Consider the following 17,809-nt stretch of genomic DNA (forward strand, 5'->3'; position numbering starts at 1 on the left):
CAAAGTTTATTAGGGGAATGGAGAGATTAAGCAATTTGGGACTATTTACATTAGAAAAGAGACGTTTAAGGGGGGACATGCTCAACATATAAGATAAGAATACTTTATTGTTATTAACAATACATCACAACAATGCACTGTCAACAAAACTTAACACAAGAACCTACACAAAAAAAAAAAAAACATTTAGGGCAATTCCCATGTCACTTTACAGCATTTAGCATACGAACAGCAGTGGGAAAAAAAACTATTTGTCATACGCTTTGTACGTGCCGAAATACTGCGATATCGTTTTTGTGATGGCAAAACTTCAAAAGCCTTGTATTTTGGATGGCTAGGATCTGCTAAAATACAATTTGCCTTCTTTAACAATCTATTTTTGTATAGATCATGGGCGCATGGTAAAGACACCCTGATAATTTTGCCTGCAATTTTTATGTACAAGTATATCAAGGGCCAATATAAGGAACTGTCACACACCCTCTTTTCTACTAGAAAGGAATCTAGGACATGAGGGCATGAGTATAGATTAGAAGAAAAAATATTTAATTCAGCTAGTAGAAAGAATTTCTTTACGGTCAGAACAGTCAAACTCTGGAACTCTCTTCCCAGAGAGGTGGTAACGGCTGGCTCATTAAATGCGTTCAAGGCAAAGTTGGACAAACATTTACTGGAGAAAAACATCCATGGGTACAAATAAGAAATATAATTTGTTTGTAAAATACCAGAACCTACCAAATCAGCAATGGATATCTATACCAGGTTGAACTAGATGGACGCAAGTCTTTTTTCAGCCTTACCTACTATGTAACTATGTAATACTCTATTTCTTTAAAGACTGGCTGACACCCTTTTTTAAAATACAATATTCCTTGATTCGGTGTCCAGGGACATAAACTCACTACTAACCAAATCGAACAAGAACAGAAACCCCAACTTGACCAATGAAGAAAAACTAACTTCACCTCAAAAAAAAAAAAGACATCACCTCATGGGATGAAATCATAATCAAACCATCCGATAAAGGGGGTAATATTGTCCTGTGGCCGAAAGACATGTACACCAGAGAGTCCAACAGACAGTTACAGGACACCAACTGTTATAAACAAATGATATTTAACCCCATGGATAATTTTAAAAGAATCTATGACAGATTGATAAATGAAGCCCATGCGAAAGGCACCATCCTTAAAGGTGAACATGCCTTCTTATCGGTAGAGCACCCCCGAAACTCCAACTTTTTACATGCTCCCTAAAGTACACAAAAACTTGACAAATCCACCCGGCAGGCCAATTGTCTCAGGCATCAATGGACTCTTGGAACAAGCCAGTATCTTTTTGGACAAACACCTGAGACATCATGTCCAGATACTTCCATCATATGTGCAAGATACACGTGACATACTGACGAGGATCCATGATGTCCATCTACAGGAAAATCAAATCTTAGCAACTCTAGATGTAGAGGCACTCTATACATGTATCGAACACGACCTGGGAATATCGGCAGTCCGCTATCTCCTGACAATGGAAGGCATGACAGAGTTTGGCGAATTCCTACTCACACTATTGGAGTTTGTCCTGAAAAAGAATTACTTCACCTTTGATGACAAGTATTTCCTACAGACCCGGGGAACAGCGATGGGCGCGGCCGGTGCACCAACGTACGCCAACCTGTTCCTCAGTGGTAGGAGAGGGAAAAAGTGTTTTCAGAAGAAAACAAAGTCTTCACGAATAACATCATAACATGGGTTGGTACATAGACGACATCATGCTTATCTGGCAAGGGGACCAAGACAGTCTCCTAAAGTTCATCAATAAACTTAACAACAATGTCCTCAATCTCAAACTTACTCATTACATCCACAAGGATGAGATCACCTTTCTGGACTTAACCATATATCGATCAGAAAATAACGAACTACAAACCAAACTCTTCAGGAAAGAAACCTCCACTAACAGTTTACTGTTCCATGAGAGTGCTCACTTCCCACCAACCATCAAGAATCTCCCCAAAGTGGAATTCTTACGCCTGAGGAGAAATTGCTCCACCACAGAAATGTATGAACTCCGGAGTGATGACCTGACCTTGAAACTGTTGGAACGGGGGTATAGAAAATATAGAATTTCGGGTACAATTGCGCAGGATAGTACCAAAGCAGCTAGGAACACCCAAAACAAGTTACACCAAAACTTGACACAAATATACAAAACAAAAAATTCTTGGGGTTCTGTGCGCTAGGGCAATGAGTGTAAGTGTTGAAGCTTACACTTAGGTATATTAGACAAATAAGTGATTCCATAAACTGAGTGATTCACTTACACTGAGTATTATAGTATATAGTTCACAACAATGGAATAAATCCTGATATGTCCAGCAGAAATTTATGATTCACTCCACTGTCTCTTGAAAACCTTCTAGAAAGAGAGAAACATTGTGCAGACACCTTTTGTAAAGGGGGGTACAATTTATTAATCCGATGCACTCACAAAAATAGGGTTACATATAGCATATCTTTACCAGCCGGTTATAGAAGAAGGGGACGATCTCACCCAACCGCAGATGGATTCACAACAATCGATTAGCAGAAAGCAAACGATGAAAAATGTGGTCAGCGGGTCAGAGATGTTCTCCCAAGTAGCGTGTAGTTCTTTTCTCCAGCCAGGGGTACGGTCTGCTCAATGAATTTCGGACCTTGTAGTCCTTCGTCAGGAGCATGACGAGTAAATTAATCCCAGTGCTTTGAGGCAGTAATGCTAAGCATTACACCATCTAGATATGCCGATCCCTTCTATTTCCATAGCGTCCTGCTATGGAAAGCCGGTCATCCCCTGTGATAATCGCTGGCCGGGGGAAAATCGCTCAGTGTGTATGCACTGAGCGATTTTCAGGACAGCAATTTTCACCTCAATGCTGTCCATACACGCTGGGCATAATTGACCAGTGTGTATGGACCTTTAAAATAAAGTCAATTATTAAGCATCTCGATCAAATCAACACTTACAATAGGCTTAAAAATAAAGATCTCTCATAGGCTGATTCCAGTGAAAGCGCACTGATGGAACCATGAGCTGAGCAGTATGCGGTCCCTGCGTCGACATTGACTAGGTTGACATTCACTAGGTTGACCATTAATGGTTGATAATGACAGGTCGACACAAGGTTAAGGTCGACATGGATGATATGCATTTTCACTTTTTGTTTTTGAGGTGGTTTTTCATACTTTACTATCCAAGTGGGCATAAAGAGAGCGACTAATCGTGTGAGTGAAGCATGGCAACTGCAGCGAGCCATGCAAGGGGACGTGGTACACAAATACAGTGTCCATGTCGATATAGACACCGAAAAACGCATGCCGACCTTATTCATGTTGACCATGAGACTCGGAATCGAGACTTGGGATAACAGCTGGTAAAATGGAGAATGTTGTTTCTATGAGTTTATTGAATAGAGTAGTGGACAGTGAACCAGCATGGTTTATTATAGTTGCCTCCAAATAATTGATCTCAGTAGTGCTCACTGCACTGGTGAATTTAACTGGACTTTCCCTACTATTGTGTGACTCCATGGGTGAAATGTAATAGGATGAGAGATTCAGTAAGTGAGAATTTCTGGTAAGAAATCTCCAGTTTTATTAAAGCGGCAATTATTTACACTACACAATCAAACTGGTTTTGCAGTGTAAATGATTGCCGCTTTAATAAAACTGGAGATTTCTTACCAAATCTTACCACTCTCACTTTCTGAATCTCTCATCCCATTATATTTCACCTCATGTGAGCTAACATTTCAGCCACTGGTCTACTGCAAATTAACAGGAGGTACTCCATTTTATATTGTGTATAAAACAATATCCGATGAGCTATAGGAGGGGCAGAAAGAATACCTGTTCCTCAACCTCAAACATAAATATATTCGCTTACGATGGGGCTACTGACGCCCCCATCGCACACCTAGTCTGAACGAAAAAGATGTCTAGGGATACTAATCCCTGGGCATTTTTTCAATCCCGGGATTGACAAATGCTCAATCCCGTGATTTGGCATCCCTAGTTCGCAGGTGTGTCCCTGTACCCACCCCAACACAGGCCGACCTGTACATTTACTTACATTTGCGGGCAGGTGTCCGGGAGTGGAGTGGGTTCGGAGGTGCATGGTGCATCTGGGTGCGTGCACCTCCTCCTCAGCAGCTGGAAATGAGGCGGGCATGCAAAGGAGAAGAGGTTGGGGGCAGGCAGGAGAAGGGGGTGGCTGCACAGTGGGCGGTGTGGCCTGCGCAGCGTAACCTCAAACAGTCATGCTGCGCAAGTCGCACACCGTAATACATCCTGCCAACAAAACTACTGCTCAACACCATAAAGTTTGGGGATTGTGACTGTACACTTACCTGTACCTCTTCCCGAATGAGAAAAAAACATATATTTTGGCTTTTTATTTAGTTATGTACCTGTAATTAGTGTGCACTTATTGTATATTATACATTTTGCATCTGTCAATTGTACGACTCCTTTAATATTACCTTTGCATTATAGTGACCTATATTGTATATTTCTGAGCTTCCAAATCACACCCCATTTGGGTTCAGTGTTCCATCACTATAATGTAAAGGTAATATTAAAGGGCCCGGATTTTGGGGGCATACCACCCAAGGGGTCCAAATAGACGCGCCCCTTTCTTGGTGCACGTGCCTTCGAGGCATGCATGTTGTTAGCTCTTTAGCTTGACTACAGATATTTTTTGGCTCTTTACCTCTGGCCGGTTGGCCACCCCTGTGCTATGACATCATAGTAAAAGCAAAAATAAAAGTATTATACTACAATAAAGGAGCTGATTAACCAGCAACTGTTTGAGGACTTGTGTGTGAGAAGACCTATAACAGATGGTCCAATTTGTATAGGTCTTGTCATAGCACGGTAGGTTAATTGGCTCCCAACAAATTAACCCTAGAATGTCTGTGTGTACATGTGGTAGGGAACATAGATTGTAAGCTCCACTGGGGCAGGGACTGATGTGAATGTGCAACTATACTCTGTAAAGCGCTGCGGAATATGTATGCGCTATATAAGAAACTGTTAATAAATAAATAGCACACCGTAACCAAATATCTGCAGTTTGGAAAATCAGTTTAAAAATTAACGCCATACAACCACATGATGGCAGCAGATAACTGACAAGGAACCCACACTCATTGATTCCCAGTGTTACCAACAATTTATGCTAAATCCAATAAGACATCTTCAGAGAAATGCCTGTATAATTTTAACATACTATTCCATACTCTTTCAAACTCTGATTTTAAATCTTACTTTTTCACTGGTCTTGTATTGTCCATAAATATACCAAAAGGGAGTATTAATGTATACTTAATAAAAGTCCAGTTTTAAAATTACTTAACAATGCGTCCCCAATAACAGTTCCTTTCCTATGATTTTGTATTATGTTTACGTATTTACTGTTGGGAACACGTATTTACTGTTGGGAACAGCACCCCCCATGTCAATTTATTTAATTTGGGGTCCTCTCACAAACATCTAGTGTGCAGGTTCGCTATATGCTCCCTAGAGGAGAAAATACACCTTAAGTACACATGTTTTGCGCAATATTCAATTTGCTGTCCTTTTTTGTCGGGCATTATAATTTGTTATCTGGAGATGACAGATATTCCCGAAAAATAGATGTGACTGGTATTTGTGTTTCTTTGAAAGTGTGTACGCATGTTTACGGTGAGGATGGAGCAAACAAGAGGACTCTCACCAATCCGTCAACCGGGAAGGAGGCTGTTGCTGCCATCAAAGCATAAACTCTACCCACCGTTTTTTCCACCAAATAGTAAATATTAATTTTAAACAGATCTATTCATTGCTTTCAACGGACACGTTTGCTGTTGTTCACATCATACAAAACCCTACTCTTTAATGTTCAATGGCCACAGCTTATATTAACCATTTGGCTGATTAGCTGTCACAAGCAAAGTGGGGATCAACTGTCCCCACTCTCCTCTATATGTCGGCGCATGAATTTTAAAACTTGCATTAAATGCAAAGTATCACATCCAACTTTTATTTATTGTGTTTGGGAATATGGTAAGAGTAGAAAGTTTTGGCATAAGGTAATTCAGTTTATAAAGTCCATGTTCTCCACACATTTGCCTCCTGATCCACTAGCTTGTTTATGTTAGAATTTCAAAAATTGGGACATAGGCCAGGATAAAAAAAATATTTAATTTCTCTTGCTAGTAAATATTACTGTGGCAAAGAAAATTATTCGCATAGACTGGACTCATCCCTCGTCCTCTTTACAATAAGAAATTACAAATAAATGAACTCTGATCTTCTATATTGATAGATGTTCTACTATTCTGGAAATGGATAAAATGGTTTCACTGGGTGAGAAGCGTTAACAGCAGTGTGCATGGGAAAACTTACTGGCTATACCGGCACCGCATTAAAATCATCCTTTCCTTCTGCCCGGCGACTGCTCTACTTCTTTGCGGCTTTATTGCTACTAGATAAAGAATTATTCTTGTTACATTAAATTTGTGGTTTGTATATTAATTTCATGTTGGCCAGCAATTATATCAATTATACATTGCCTTATAAGTGCAGATCATTTCCTTTTCCCCCTGAATTTAGTTGTCTCTGGTTTGAGGACTAGTTAACTAGTTATAGACAGAGCCCCCCCCCCCCCCCGTGTCTATCAATTTATCTGCTGCTATTTCTTTAATTTTATACCTATTTACTCTTTTTATAAAGAGCACCTGATTTCTTTTTGATCTTTCTTGAGAAAAAACAGGAATTTATCAATGCTTTGGATGTACCTACTCAAAACCACATTTTGCACCATCTTAATTTGTTGGATGGTGCAACCTGGAAGAACTTGCCAGATTACCACTGGTGTGTAGATGTTTTTATTTACCTATAATATTGTATTATATATATAAATTGTATATTTGATTATGTCAACATTCTTTGGTCACCAGTTTGTTGATTTATCTTTCTCCTCTTTCTTCCCTTCTTTTCCTATGTGTACTGTTTTCCCTTTATCCCGGAATATTTTTTTCATGTCATTGTTGAATTGTTTGCACATATTTATTGTTATTCATCATTTTGTTTTCTTTGTTGTCTTGCAACATTTGTAGAATCGTTATCTTTGATATGTAAAGGGAGATACACATGTGGTGACCTGGCTTTTTAGCTGAGCGATGTGCTTCAGCACGATCACTCAGCATACATCACGATGCACCCGCGATGTACATCACAATTCTTTCTGTTGAGAGGCCGTGCTGAGCGGGGCTTTGCCTATTTTTAATAGGCAATGCCCCACGATATAGGAAAAGTTCCTTGCTGATGACGCATTTGACAGTGCATCGCCATTGCTGCAAGCCCATATACACAGAGTGATCAATGCTCAAAGTGATTGCTTAGAAAAGGGGCTGATATCTCCCCATGTGTATGCCCCTTAAAACTAAATAAACTGTATTTGGCACTTGGCAGGCTGGATGCATGCAACCTGAATTTTGATACGTCTATTGTCACAGTTGCCAATCCATTTGTCACACCACAGTGACCAAGCTAGTTATAGATCCTGGGTGTAAAAAACTATATAAAAGATGGACATGTGTATAACAAATAACAGTTGTATTAGTAAAATGGAATTACATCATAATACAGAAGTGTTAAACATTATATAATGGAACATGTATATTGTAAATGCATAAGAAAATAGTCAAAAGTTGCAATATTTGAATAGATATATGCTATATGTAAACTTCTAACTCAAATGCCACATTTTCTGTTTGTATTTAACATGTCAGATTTGAATAACTAAAATTATGACAAAATAGCTTTGAAAACCTTGTGCTCTATTGTAGACCCTCTGAGACACCTATCTTTGCTCAGGGTGAGACTGATTACATGGTAGTAGACTGCCTTTGTGTGTACGCTGGGCCATGGTGCAGAACACGTATAACAGGCACTGTGTGAGTATGGTCCACTGTGGTGTAGAACGGGCATCACTGGCATTTGTGTATATGGTCAACTATGGATCCAGAACCCGTATCACAGGCACTGTGTGCAGGGCAGCCGATAGGAATGCCGGGCCCCGGTAAAAAATGTTTGGGGGTGTCCTAAATGCAGGAGGCGTGGCCACATCCGCAATTAGGACACGCCCCTAAAACATTTAGGGGTGAAAATTCACTTTAAAGTTGAGGGAGGAGTGTCGCCCCCCCTCAGCAGCAGCACATACCTACAGCATGGGCTGTGCTGATAGCAGGCTCAGCATGGGTCTCACACTGTCAGTGAGATGCTCATGCTAAGCCTGCTTTCAGCACAGCACATGCTGTATGTGTGTGCTGCTGCTGCTCGGGAGAGACGGAGGGGGAAGGGGGGGTAGACCAGGGCCCCCGCCGGGCCCCTCCAGCAAGCCTGGGCCCAGGTAATTAGTACCCGCTCCTCCCCCCCTCTCGGCAGCCCTGACTGTGTGTAGGGTCAGCCATGGTGTAGAACGGGCATCACCGGTATTTGTGTATATGGTCAGCCATGGTGCAGAGCACTTATTCAGGCATTTAAAAATAAAATATAATACAGGTCAAGGAAGGACTAACCTATGGTGGCACGTAGCTACATACTGGGTGAGCCAACTGTTTAATATCTATACACAAAACACATAGACCCTTCATAACTGGCATATCAAAGATAGATGGAATCCAGAGACTGAGCAAAAAAACCTAAATACAAATGTATCCTATCTAGATTAGAAACCTCATGAACCATACCATGGGGTTGTCAAAGGGGCTTATTTGTATTTACATTTACCCCATTACTGCTGAAGTTCCCTATCATGATTCATATAACTATAAACCCTGGATTTCTTTGATTTCTGTATAAGCCCATGGCCACCAGCTTCATAGATCACAGAACTCTGGTGTTTCCTGTATAATTTACAATAGGCGTGCACAATATCCAATACCATATATTATTCAGCACTAGAACTGTACGTAGCACCGCTGGGCTTCATCATAGCTGATTACTCTATTGATACAATGTCTGACATGCAATATATGATCTAGCTAAAACTATTATCTGGCATGCAAAGTCCACTATACTGTATGTGCTATTTCTGGGTTCTGGGCTTGCAATTGCTGCATTGATCGTATTCTTATACACGTCTGTCTGATAAAGGGCAGAATGTGAGATGCATGGAATAAGGTGGGATCACTTCCATGTTACTACTAGTCCAGATAAATAGATATTATCTCTCTTATCTTCCAACTGTTCATCTCCTACCAAATGTCTCCAAAATGTTCCATTGTAAGGGTTTTATGTCCCTGTTGTAATTATTTAATAACATCCACTGTGTTTTTAAGTGCTTTTTTGTTTGTATCAGTAGTTCTATTAAATAAGCTTTATTTGTGTATCTATTGCTGGTACGGATATAATTATCTTCTCCCAGCACTGAGATTGCTGTTCTATCCCTTAAAAAAGGGCAGGCTATATTGCATTGTGGTGTTTCTGCATCATTTCTATCACTTGCTAATTGTTCCGGCTATGTCAGTTGACTCATTAACACCCCTGTTTATATAACTCGTTGGGGTCAATCCTATTGGGTGTAGTGGGTGAGATGTGCTGTTGTCGCTGCATTTCAATGCCGGCATTGGCAGACTATCTCGCACCCTTCGGGGCTGCGGGCAATTTTTGTGAATTTGTACCACTGTGAAGTTCACCCGCTGCCACAATGGTTCACACTTGCTATACAATTGTGGCTAATAGGATTGACCCCACCAGAATCCAGCTCTGCTATGTATTGTATAAAATATGATTATGGAGGTTATTCTGCTTCACTCCTTCTGGCAAATTCCTTCTCAAATGGACAAAACCATTTTTACTGCAGGTGGGGTAGATGTTACTTGTGCAAAGAGAGTTAGATTTGGGTGGAGTGATCTTCAAAATGAGATCTATATTGCAGTGTAAAAATAATGCAGCCAGTATTTATCCTGCAAAGAAACAAAATAACCTACCCAAATCTAATTCTCTATGCACATTTTACATCTGCCCCCCTGCAGTGCACATGGTTTTGTCCATTTAAGAAGGAATTTGCCAGAAGGAGTGAACAAAAATAACCCCCTATGTCCTTATATAGTGTTCATTCTAGAACCCGCTATTTTTGAAAACCCACGCAGTTCCTGTTCCCTGCCTGGGGTGTCGCTGTCTGCTGTAGTGCTTCTAGCACAGTGTGGTCCGTATATCAGCACTGATATGCAACAGGAACTGCATGGGTTTTCAAAGATAGCCGGTTCTAGAATGAACACTACTTATATAAGGCATTCCCTAACTCTGTCCTCAAGGAACACTAATGGTTAAGTGTATGAAGATGGGGTGTTGCCCATTGCAACCAATCAGCTTTTACTTTTTATTTTTTTAGCACCTTCTAGAACATAATAGATAGAATCTGAATGGTTGCTATGGGCAATATCCCATCTTCAATAGAACTCCCATCTTAGTAAATTTACCCCTAATGGTGCCCACACACTAAAACGATTTTTTTGCAGATTGGCCGGTTGCTGATAAATCAATCGATAATCGGATGAAAATCGTCCGCTATCGGTCAGATGCGTGCTCCTGCGGATCTTTTGCTAAATCTTCTGATCTTACATGCGCATGAAAGATCAGAAGATTTAACAAAAGATCCATAGGAACGCACATGGGATCTTAAGAGAAATCTTTGGTAAAGATGTGCGCTTGCCTGAAAAAAGAATTCAAGGCTCATTTATGCGCACATCCTAATATCGCAGTGTGTTGGCATCTTAAGAGTCCAGGTTTCATTGATATTCATGCTTAAGCAAAAGTGTCTTCATTAGTACCTTTGTTCTGTTGAATTAACCATCTGTGATGAGTCCTGGATATCAAACGTGCACTGGTGTTGTGCCTTGTGGACCGAGGTTGGGAATACTTGCTCTATACCAGGGATGGGGAACCTTTGGCCCTCCAGCTGTTGTTGAACTACATGGCATGGCCAAATAGCAAAAATGTAGCACGGCATGCTGGGATGTGTAGTTCAACAACAGCTGGAGGGCCGAAGGTTCTCCATCCCTGCTCTATACTAACAGGTAACATGTCACGGCAATTATATACAGCCAACATACTTACACAATATATTGCTACTAAACATTTTAAAGAAGTGATTGTATTACTGTCATAATATTGTTTCTTGTCGCCCAGCTTTACAACTTCCCACAAGCTTACTTATATTTATATATGGATATATATATTATCTTTGCTATGGCCATTATTTTGCTTTCTTTATGAGTGTGTGTAATATACTTCATATGTGTTCCCATGATTGGTTGTGTTGATGGAATTCCCGTCGTCACTGAATATTGAGTTTGGCACAGACGTCATTTGAATATCCATTTGAGATCTGTTCTCTGTATATTTGTTCTCATGTATATTTGTGATAATGGGAAACTCATCCTCGTCCAGAGTTTCTCGAGTATTTTGTGAAGGGATTCATTCCCATCCATTTGGGAGTTCAGAATCTGAGCCATCTGGTGAGTTCCAAGTGTAAACGTCCAAGCACATGACACAATGCGGAGAACAGAGATCCTAATGAAGGATTGGAAGAGCTGATATTAATGTGATACAGCAGTTGGTTCTAGCCCATCTCCTCAGGCACAACATTGAGGATAATATCTTCATTGCCTCGCCGCACCACAATGGATAAGGTTTCGCTGATCTTCACTGCTTCGCTCACCTCCTCGGTGGTGGCCACCATTTTTCCATTAATGCTAATAATGACATCATGATCCTTCATACCCGCACTATATAAGACGATTAGAAAAGTTAGAGGAATCCAACAAATATTTTATGCATTTACTATTTATCTTTAAATAATGCCAATGTTATTAATAACTGAATGAAACATCATCACTCTCTACCATCTTGTTCTTGAGTCACCTCTCTCTCTCTCCTTTGCTGCCATCTTATGGTTCTAGCCATATCTTTGTCTCTAGGCCTGGTGGCACCAAAATTTTCTTGCTCCATCCGTTTCCTATTGTTACTGCTTATACCTCTGCTCTCTTTTTTCCATAACCAAAATCATCATGGATCCAGAAATCGTCATTGCTGCTACAAGGATTTTCTTAAAAACCACAGCCATGACGATTTCTGGATCCGATCTGCACAGGACCACGGATTGGAATCCAGATCAGAAGTTAGTCACTTATGACACTTCTTGTGCGATTTTTTTTTTTTTGGCCCGATAGGTCAAAATTGTGGAAAAAAGGACCATTTAGTATAAGTGAATGGTCACCTTTAGTCTCACAATGGGCCCAATTCAGATGTGGATGAAGTTGCTATCACAACTGCTTTTTTAAATGTTAAAAGAATAGTTTGGCTTCCGATTAATCAGCAGTTTTACCTTGCAGCCGCAGTTCCGGGGAGGACTTCAAACACATACACTCCAGAGTTAACATCAGGGAAATCTTTATCCCGCATCTTAAGCTCACGAATAAGACTGGAAGACAAAAATACATACAGTATACCGCAAAGCTTCCACTATAACAAATGATATATTTAAGTCATAAGCTTATTTAAAGCTTGCAGGGTGTATTGAATTAAGCAGATGGGAGTTCTTCAAAGCATTTAAATTGTTAAATGAATAACCTATAATATAATTTTCACAACTGCCTTCTATCTATGTATATGGCTCTCTACTTGCCTCAGGTCCCATCACTACATCCTACCATTTCCTCTGTCACATGCATTCCCAGTGTGTATAACCTTCGTGAAATTATGACTGTAATTGTGAACCATTCATGTATTGTGGCTTTATATTACCATTTTTTATTGATCATGGGCACATTTGTCAAAGCATATGTTACCATCTGAGTGTAAATGCTAGAGGTGTTCCAATGGATATTACAGAGGACTTAAGGTACCAAAAAACATAAGAATTTTTTTTTGATGATTGGCCGATTTTTACCGCAAGAACGGCCGATCTCAATCGGATGCGCGCTCCCGTTGATCTTTTGCTAAATCTTCTGATCTTACATGCTGCATGAAAGATCAGAAGATTTAGCAAAAGTTTCATAGGAACGCACATGGGATCTTTAATAAGGATGCGCTTGCCTGAAATCTTTAGTTCAGGAAGAACAAAAGATTTCAAGGCTCATTTATGCACCTCATTTATCTTAAGATCGGAGATCTTTCTAGTGTGTGGGCACCTTTACACATTGGACCACCCCATTCCCAACTGTGTGGTGCCTGACTCATCGTATGATGTCTACACTGGAACCACAGAATGATATTTACATGAAGGGAAACTGTTGATATCTGCAGAATATACTCAATATTGTTGTGCAAAAATTGGTATTCACGCTCCGGCGTACATGAGCTCTGACACTGCATTCACATTGAGAAATATGTGACTGCAGTCAAAAGGTGCCCATACACGGTACAATTATTGTATACAATTTGGACTAGATCGCATCGCATAGGTTTTGCAATGCAATGAGATTCAATGAGATGAGATTTAGTTCAAAAAGTATGCGCAGCACATACTTTTGATGCTGCGCGATGACAGGTGTGCAGGAGCGCGCATCTCATCGCACCCAGTAATTGTACCGTTTATTGTCACCTTTAGGGATGACGGTCAGGGGCAAACGCAGGATTTTCAGAAGGGGGTTTCCAGAGGGGCGGAGCAAAGCACGGAGATGGACACTTAGGTGACCCTGTAGGAGGACATGTGACCTCTGGTTATAGTGAGCAGCAACAGTGTTCAGGCTATTTTATCATCACTATTAGTGTGCTTATTCCTTCTCTCCTAACCAGCGCTCCTAGGTGACCCCAGGGCCACAAATATATAGACTTAGGTGACCTAGTATATGCCGGGTCAGTTAAAGTATTATAGATAGACCAATGTATATAAATAATAATAATAAATATATATATAAATACAGCAGTGTAGACCCTTGGGCATAGCAATGTATTGGGGCCCCTACCTATCTTCCAGCGGTAGGGGTGAGGGGTGCTATGCGCAGAAGCTTTGATGTCCCGCAGGTGGTAGGGGGTATTATATCAACCGCTCAGCATGTAGGGCTCAGTCATTTCCACTAATTACCCCTTTACTGCACAGATGGTGGGAGATGGGGTGGGAGAAGGGGGCATTGGGCTGAATGAAGGGGTCCCAATACATACCTTCCAGGGTGGTAGAGGATGTTTAATACACAGAGGAGGGGGGTATAGTGGAGTGGGCTTATTATTCATAATTTTCTGGTGGGAGGACAACTTGCTTGACTGCAGATATCTCCAGTTCCCGGAACTAGATTTCTTAGCTTTTAATAAAAATTAAAAACTAGAGAATCCCACCTACCAAATGGTATTGGGGACTAGGGGATCAGATTTCAGGAGGCAGAGCAATTTGCCAACGAGTATATAAAACTACATACCAGGTGTGTGGAGCTGGAGCAGAAACCAGCTGCTTGAAGGCTGATATCTCTGATTCTGGGCACAGTAGAGACAAGCTACTAGTGTCCATCAAAGGGGGAGAGTCCCAGTCAGACAGAAACTGAAATATCTGACTGGTGAGAGCAATTAACAGGCTTGGATGGGGACCACTGCTTTGAAGTCAGATATCTCCGGGTCCCCAGGGCCGATTATTAAAATTCTTGTACCCATGGAAAGAGGGGATCCTCAGCTTTCAGACTAGGGTCCTCAGATTCCTGGGGGGGGGGGTTCTGGGTACCCAGACCCCCCTCCCCCCCTGCGTTCGCTACTGACGGTGCCGGTTGACTCAGCATTGCGGCGCTTGGGCTGGACAACAAAGCGTCTGAATCGTTTGCGGGTTGTCAAACGCAGTCACTGTGACCTGGGCCAGCAAGCGACTGGCTTCATAACCAGAGGATTATCCTTAATATGTGAGCACTTTGCTATATAGGGATTAAATAAGTCATGCCGCACTGTCTTGTCCACAAATTCATGAGACTTTCCTGACACACTTTGTGTAGTGGCTGGACCCATATATGGGCCCCCAGCAGGGTTGGGATTGGAGGTGTAAGTGACCATGAACCTAATCTAAACCAATGTCCTCTAACCTTTCTTTTCTTTTTTTTATGCAGGGATGTGCATCGACCCAGGTTTTTGCTAGTGGTAATGCAAAATCCTGAGTCAACTGACCTTGGTCCAGGGGCAGTGGGGACAGCTAACCTGGATCGATGCAACCCGGGTCCCTTTCACTGCAATAGAGAAGTGCTGTAATATGCTCTCATCTCCCAGCGCTGTCCAGGCCCCGCCTCCCGATGATATCACCCGTCCGGCTTTATGTCGGGGCGCCAGCGGGAATAGGTTTGTAAGCCGGGTCGCACCCGGGTACAAGAATCCTGGGTGCGACCCAGCTTGCAAGTGGAAAAGGGGTGTTGGATAACAAAAGCAGGCATCTGGTTGGTTGGATGGTTGCTATAGCTTAGTGTAATATTGTACTGTGATACAGAACAGTGCCGGTAAATGTCCTTGCTGCTTGTATTACATGGCCTTGCCTAAGGAACTAATTGAATACTGCAGATTCCAGAGTGCTGACTGTAGGGAAGGAGAAGCCTACCTTGATGACAGCTGCAGCATTCTCACTCCCATGTATTTCTTCTTTGGTAGGGACTTTCCTGTAGAAGACATATAAAGGTGATGACCACATCCCTTTGCAACATGTACCCTCCATTCTTCTGAAAATGATTAACAATCTTAGCTATATCTATGACTTATGCTAAATCTGGTGGATGTGCAGTATTATGCCAACACTACAGTGGCAGTGTGTACTATAGCAGGATGGCTATAATACCAGGGACAGATGTTTTTCCTGTGCCAATGAGGACATTATTAATGATCACAGTCATACATAATACATACCTTCCAATATTTTGGGATAACAGATCGGTACATATGTGAAAAGGGGGCATGGCCATGGGAAAAGGGGGTATATCCCAGCAGAACTGGTATAGAAATCTATATAAATCTGGTGAGAGGTGACTCGTTGCACCACCTTGCATAGTGCACACATAACACTACATGAACAGAATATGAGGAGATTGATTACTGAATAATCAGTCGCGCTGCCTGGCCACCGCACCCCACGCAAAGCTGCTCAGCGTCAGGCAGCTTTGCACCCAGAAGGACGTCACTGCGCATGCGGAGAGCGCTGACAGTCCTTTCCCCGGTACTTGTGTATTATAGCGGCGCCCCCGATGTCCATCGTACGATGAACGTATCGCATCGCATGCCATGTACCCGATGGCATGCGATGCGACGCGATTTTGACCCCCTATACGATGAAAAATCGTATAAGCACCCTAAAGGGTGCTTTTGAGCACCCTAATGGGTGCTTACAATGTTAAATGCACCCCCCCCCCACTATAAACGTGAACCCGAAGCGTGGCGGAGTTGAGAATAGAATAGTGTGGCGAGCCACCGAGCCCGAAGCGTGGCGAGCGGACGCAGATACCTTCACAGGTAAACGCGTCCCTTCGCGGGCTTCACAGGTATCCGCGTCCCCTCGCGGGGCTCGCTGCGCTTGCCACGCTTCGGGCTCGGTGGCTCGCTGCGCTCGCCACACTATTCTATTCTCAACTCCACGCCAACGTGGATAGTGGGGGTATGAAAAGGTCGTAGGACGCGTACCGCCGCCCCTCGTGGGCTCGCTGTGCTCGCCACGCTTCGGGTTCACGTTTATAGTGGGGGGGTGGCGTGGGGGTGCATTTAACATTGTAAGCACCCATTAGGGTGCTTATACAATGTTAAATCGCATCGCATCGTATGGCATTGTATGCCATGTACAATGGCATACAATTTGAAAATTGTATGCCATCGTACACTATCGAACGATGTCGCATCGCATACCATCGTATGCGTTATGGTATGCGATGCGATGGGCGCCGCCAAAATACACAAGTACCCTTTCCCCTGAGTGCACCGGGTCCGCGGTGCACGACCCCAATGCACTCTTGGAAACGCCGGGTGCTGGGCCAGGGGAGAGCGGCTTACAGTGGCTGAGACAGAGCCCGGAACCAGGAGGAGGAGTCAGGATGCCAGGGGGAGTCGGGCCAAATCGGTACTATCGGTACAGTCTTTATATTCCGGTACTGTACCGGTAAATTCGGTATAGGGTATGCTAATAGAAGCGTAAACTTTTGTAAATGCTGACAGGTGATACATTGGTCAAGGGGATTTCCTGTTTCCTTTGAGTCTATGCCTAACACTAATACAGCCTAACCCGAATCCAAAAATCATTTGTTGACTGTGAATGTCGACAGAATGACTGGTCACGCTTTTGCTTAATCCAAATGAAATAAAAATACATTAGATTAAAACATTTGGGGTGGGAAGTTCTAACATCCGCTGCCCATTTTCGCCCCGCTTCGCCTGGTAACGCATTGTTAATAATCGAATATGCTCTAACATATGCGATTATTAACGCAAGGGACAGCTCTTGCGATAAGAGCTGTCCCTTGCGATGCGGTACCGGCTCTGGACTTCCGAGTCAGAGACCCGGGAGTCCGCCTGCGCAGAGTGACTGGGATGGCCGGGGGCATGCTGGGAGGGATCAGTGATGGATCCCACACAGTAGTGCTGTGGTAAGAAGCCCATAGGTTTCAACAGGGAATCACCAGCTTTTGCTGGTGATTCCCTCCGCAGCGCAGCCACTGTGGAGGGCCATTGGAGCATACAGAAATGCAGTAAAAACCCTGATAACGGGGTTTTTACCACATTTCTGCTTTAGAGAATCTCCCCATTGGTCAGTGGAACATCCTAACAAAATAAAAATGAAC

The 17,809-nt window shown here is 42.4% G+C and overlaps 1 protein-coding gene across 1 annotated transcript in view; it reads right to left on the reverse strand.

Annotated features, from left to right (window-relative positions):
- Positions 1–11,187: 11,187 nt before the first annotated feature.
- HTRA4 (HtrA serine peptidase 4) overlaps positions 11,188–17,809 on the reverse strand; it is a 48,738-nt gene continuing 42,116 nt past the window's right edge. The window contains exons 7-9 of the mRNA XM_083179877.1: positions 15,592–15,649; positions 12,415–12,510; positions 11,188–11,815 (exon numbers count right to left, since the gene is read on the reverse strand). Coding sequence (XP_083036003.1) covers positions 11,650–11,815; positions 12,415–12,510; positions 15,592–15,649 — 320 coding nt within the window. The 3' untranslated portion in view covers positions 11,188–11,649. The remainder of the gene's footprint in view (positions 11,816–12,414; positions 12,511–15,591; positions 15,650–17,809) is intronic.

This window comes from Crinia signifera, chromosome 4 (genome assembly GCF_055691185.1).
Source record: "Crinia signifera chromosome 4, ASM5569118v1, whole genome shotgun sequence".
NCBI classification, from domain to species: Eukaryota; Metazoa; Chordata; class Amphibia; order Anura; family Myobatrachidae; genus Crinia; species Crinia signifera.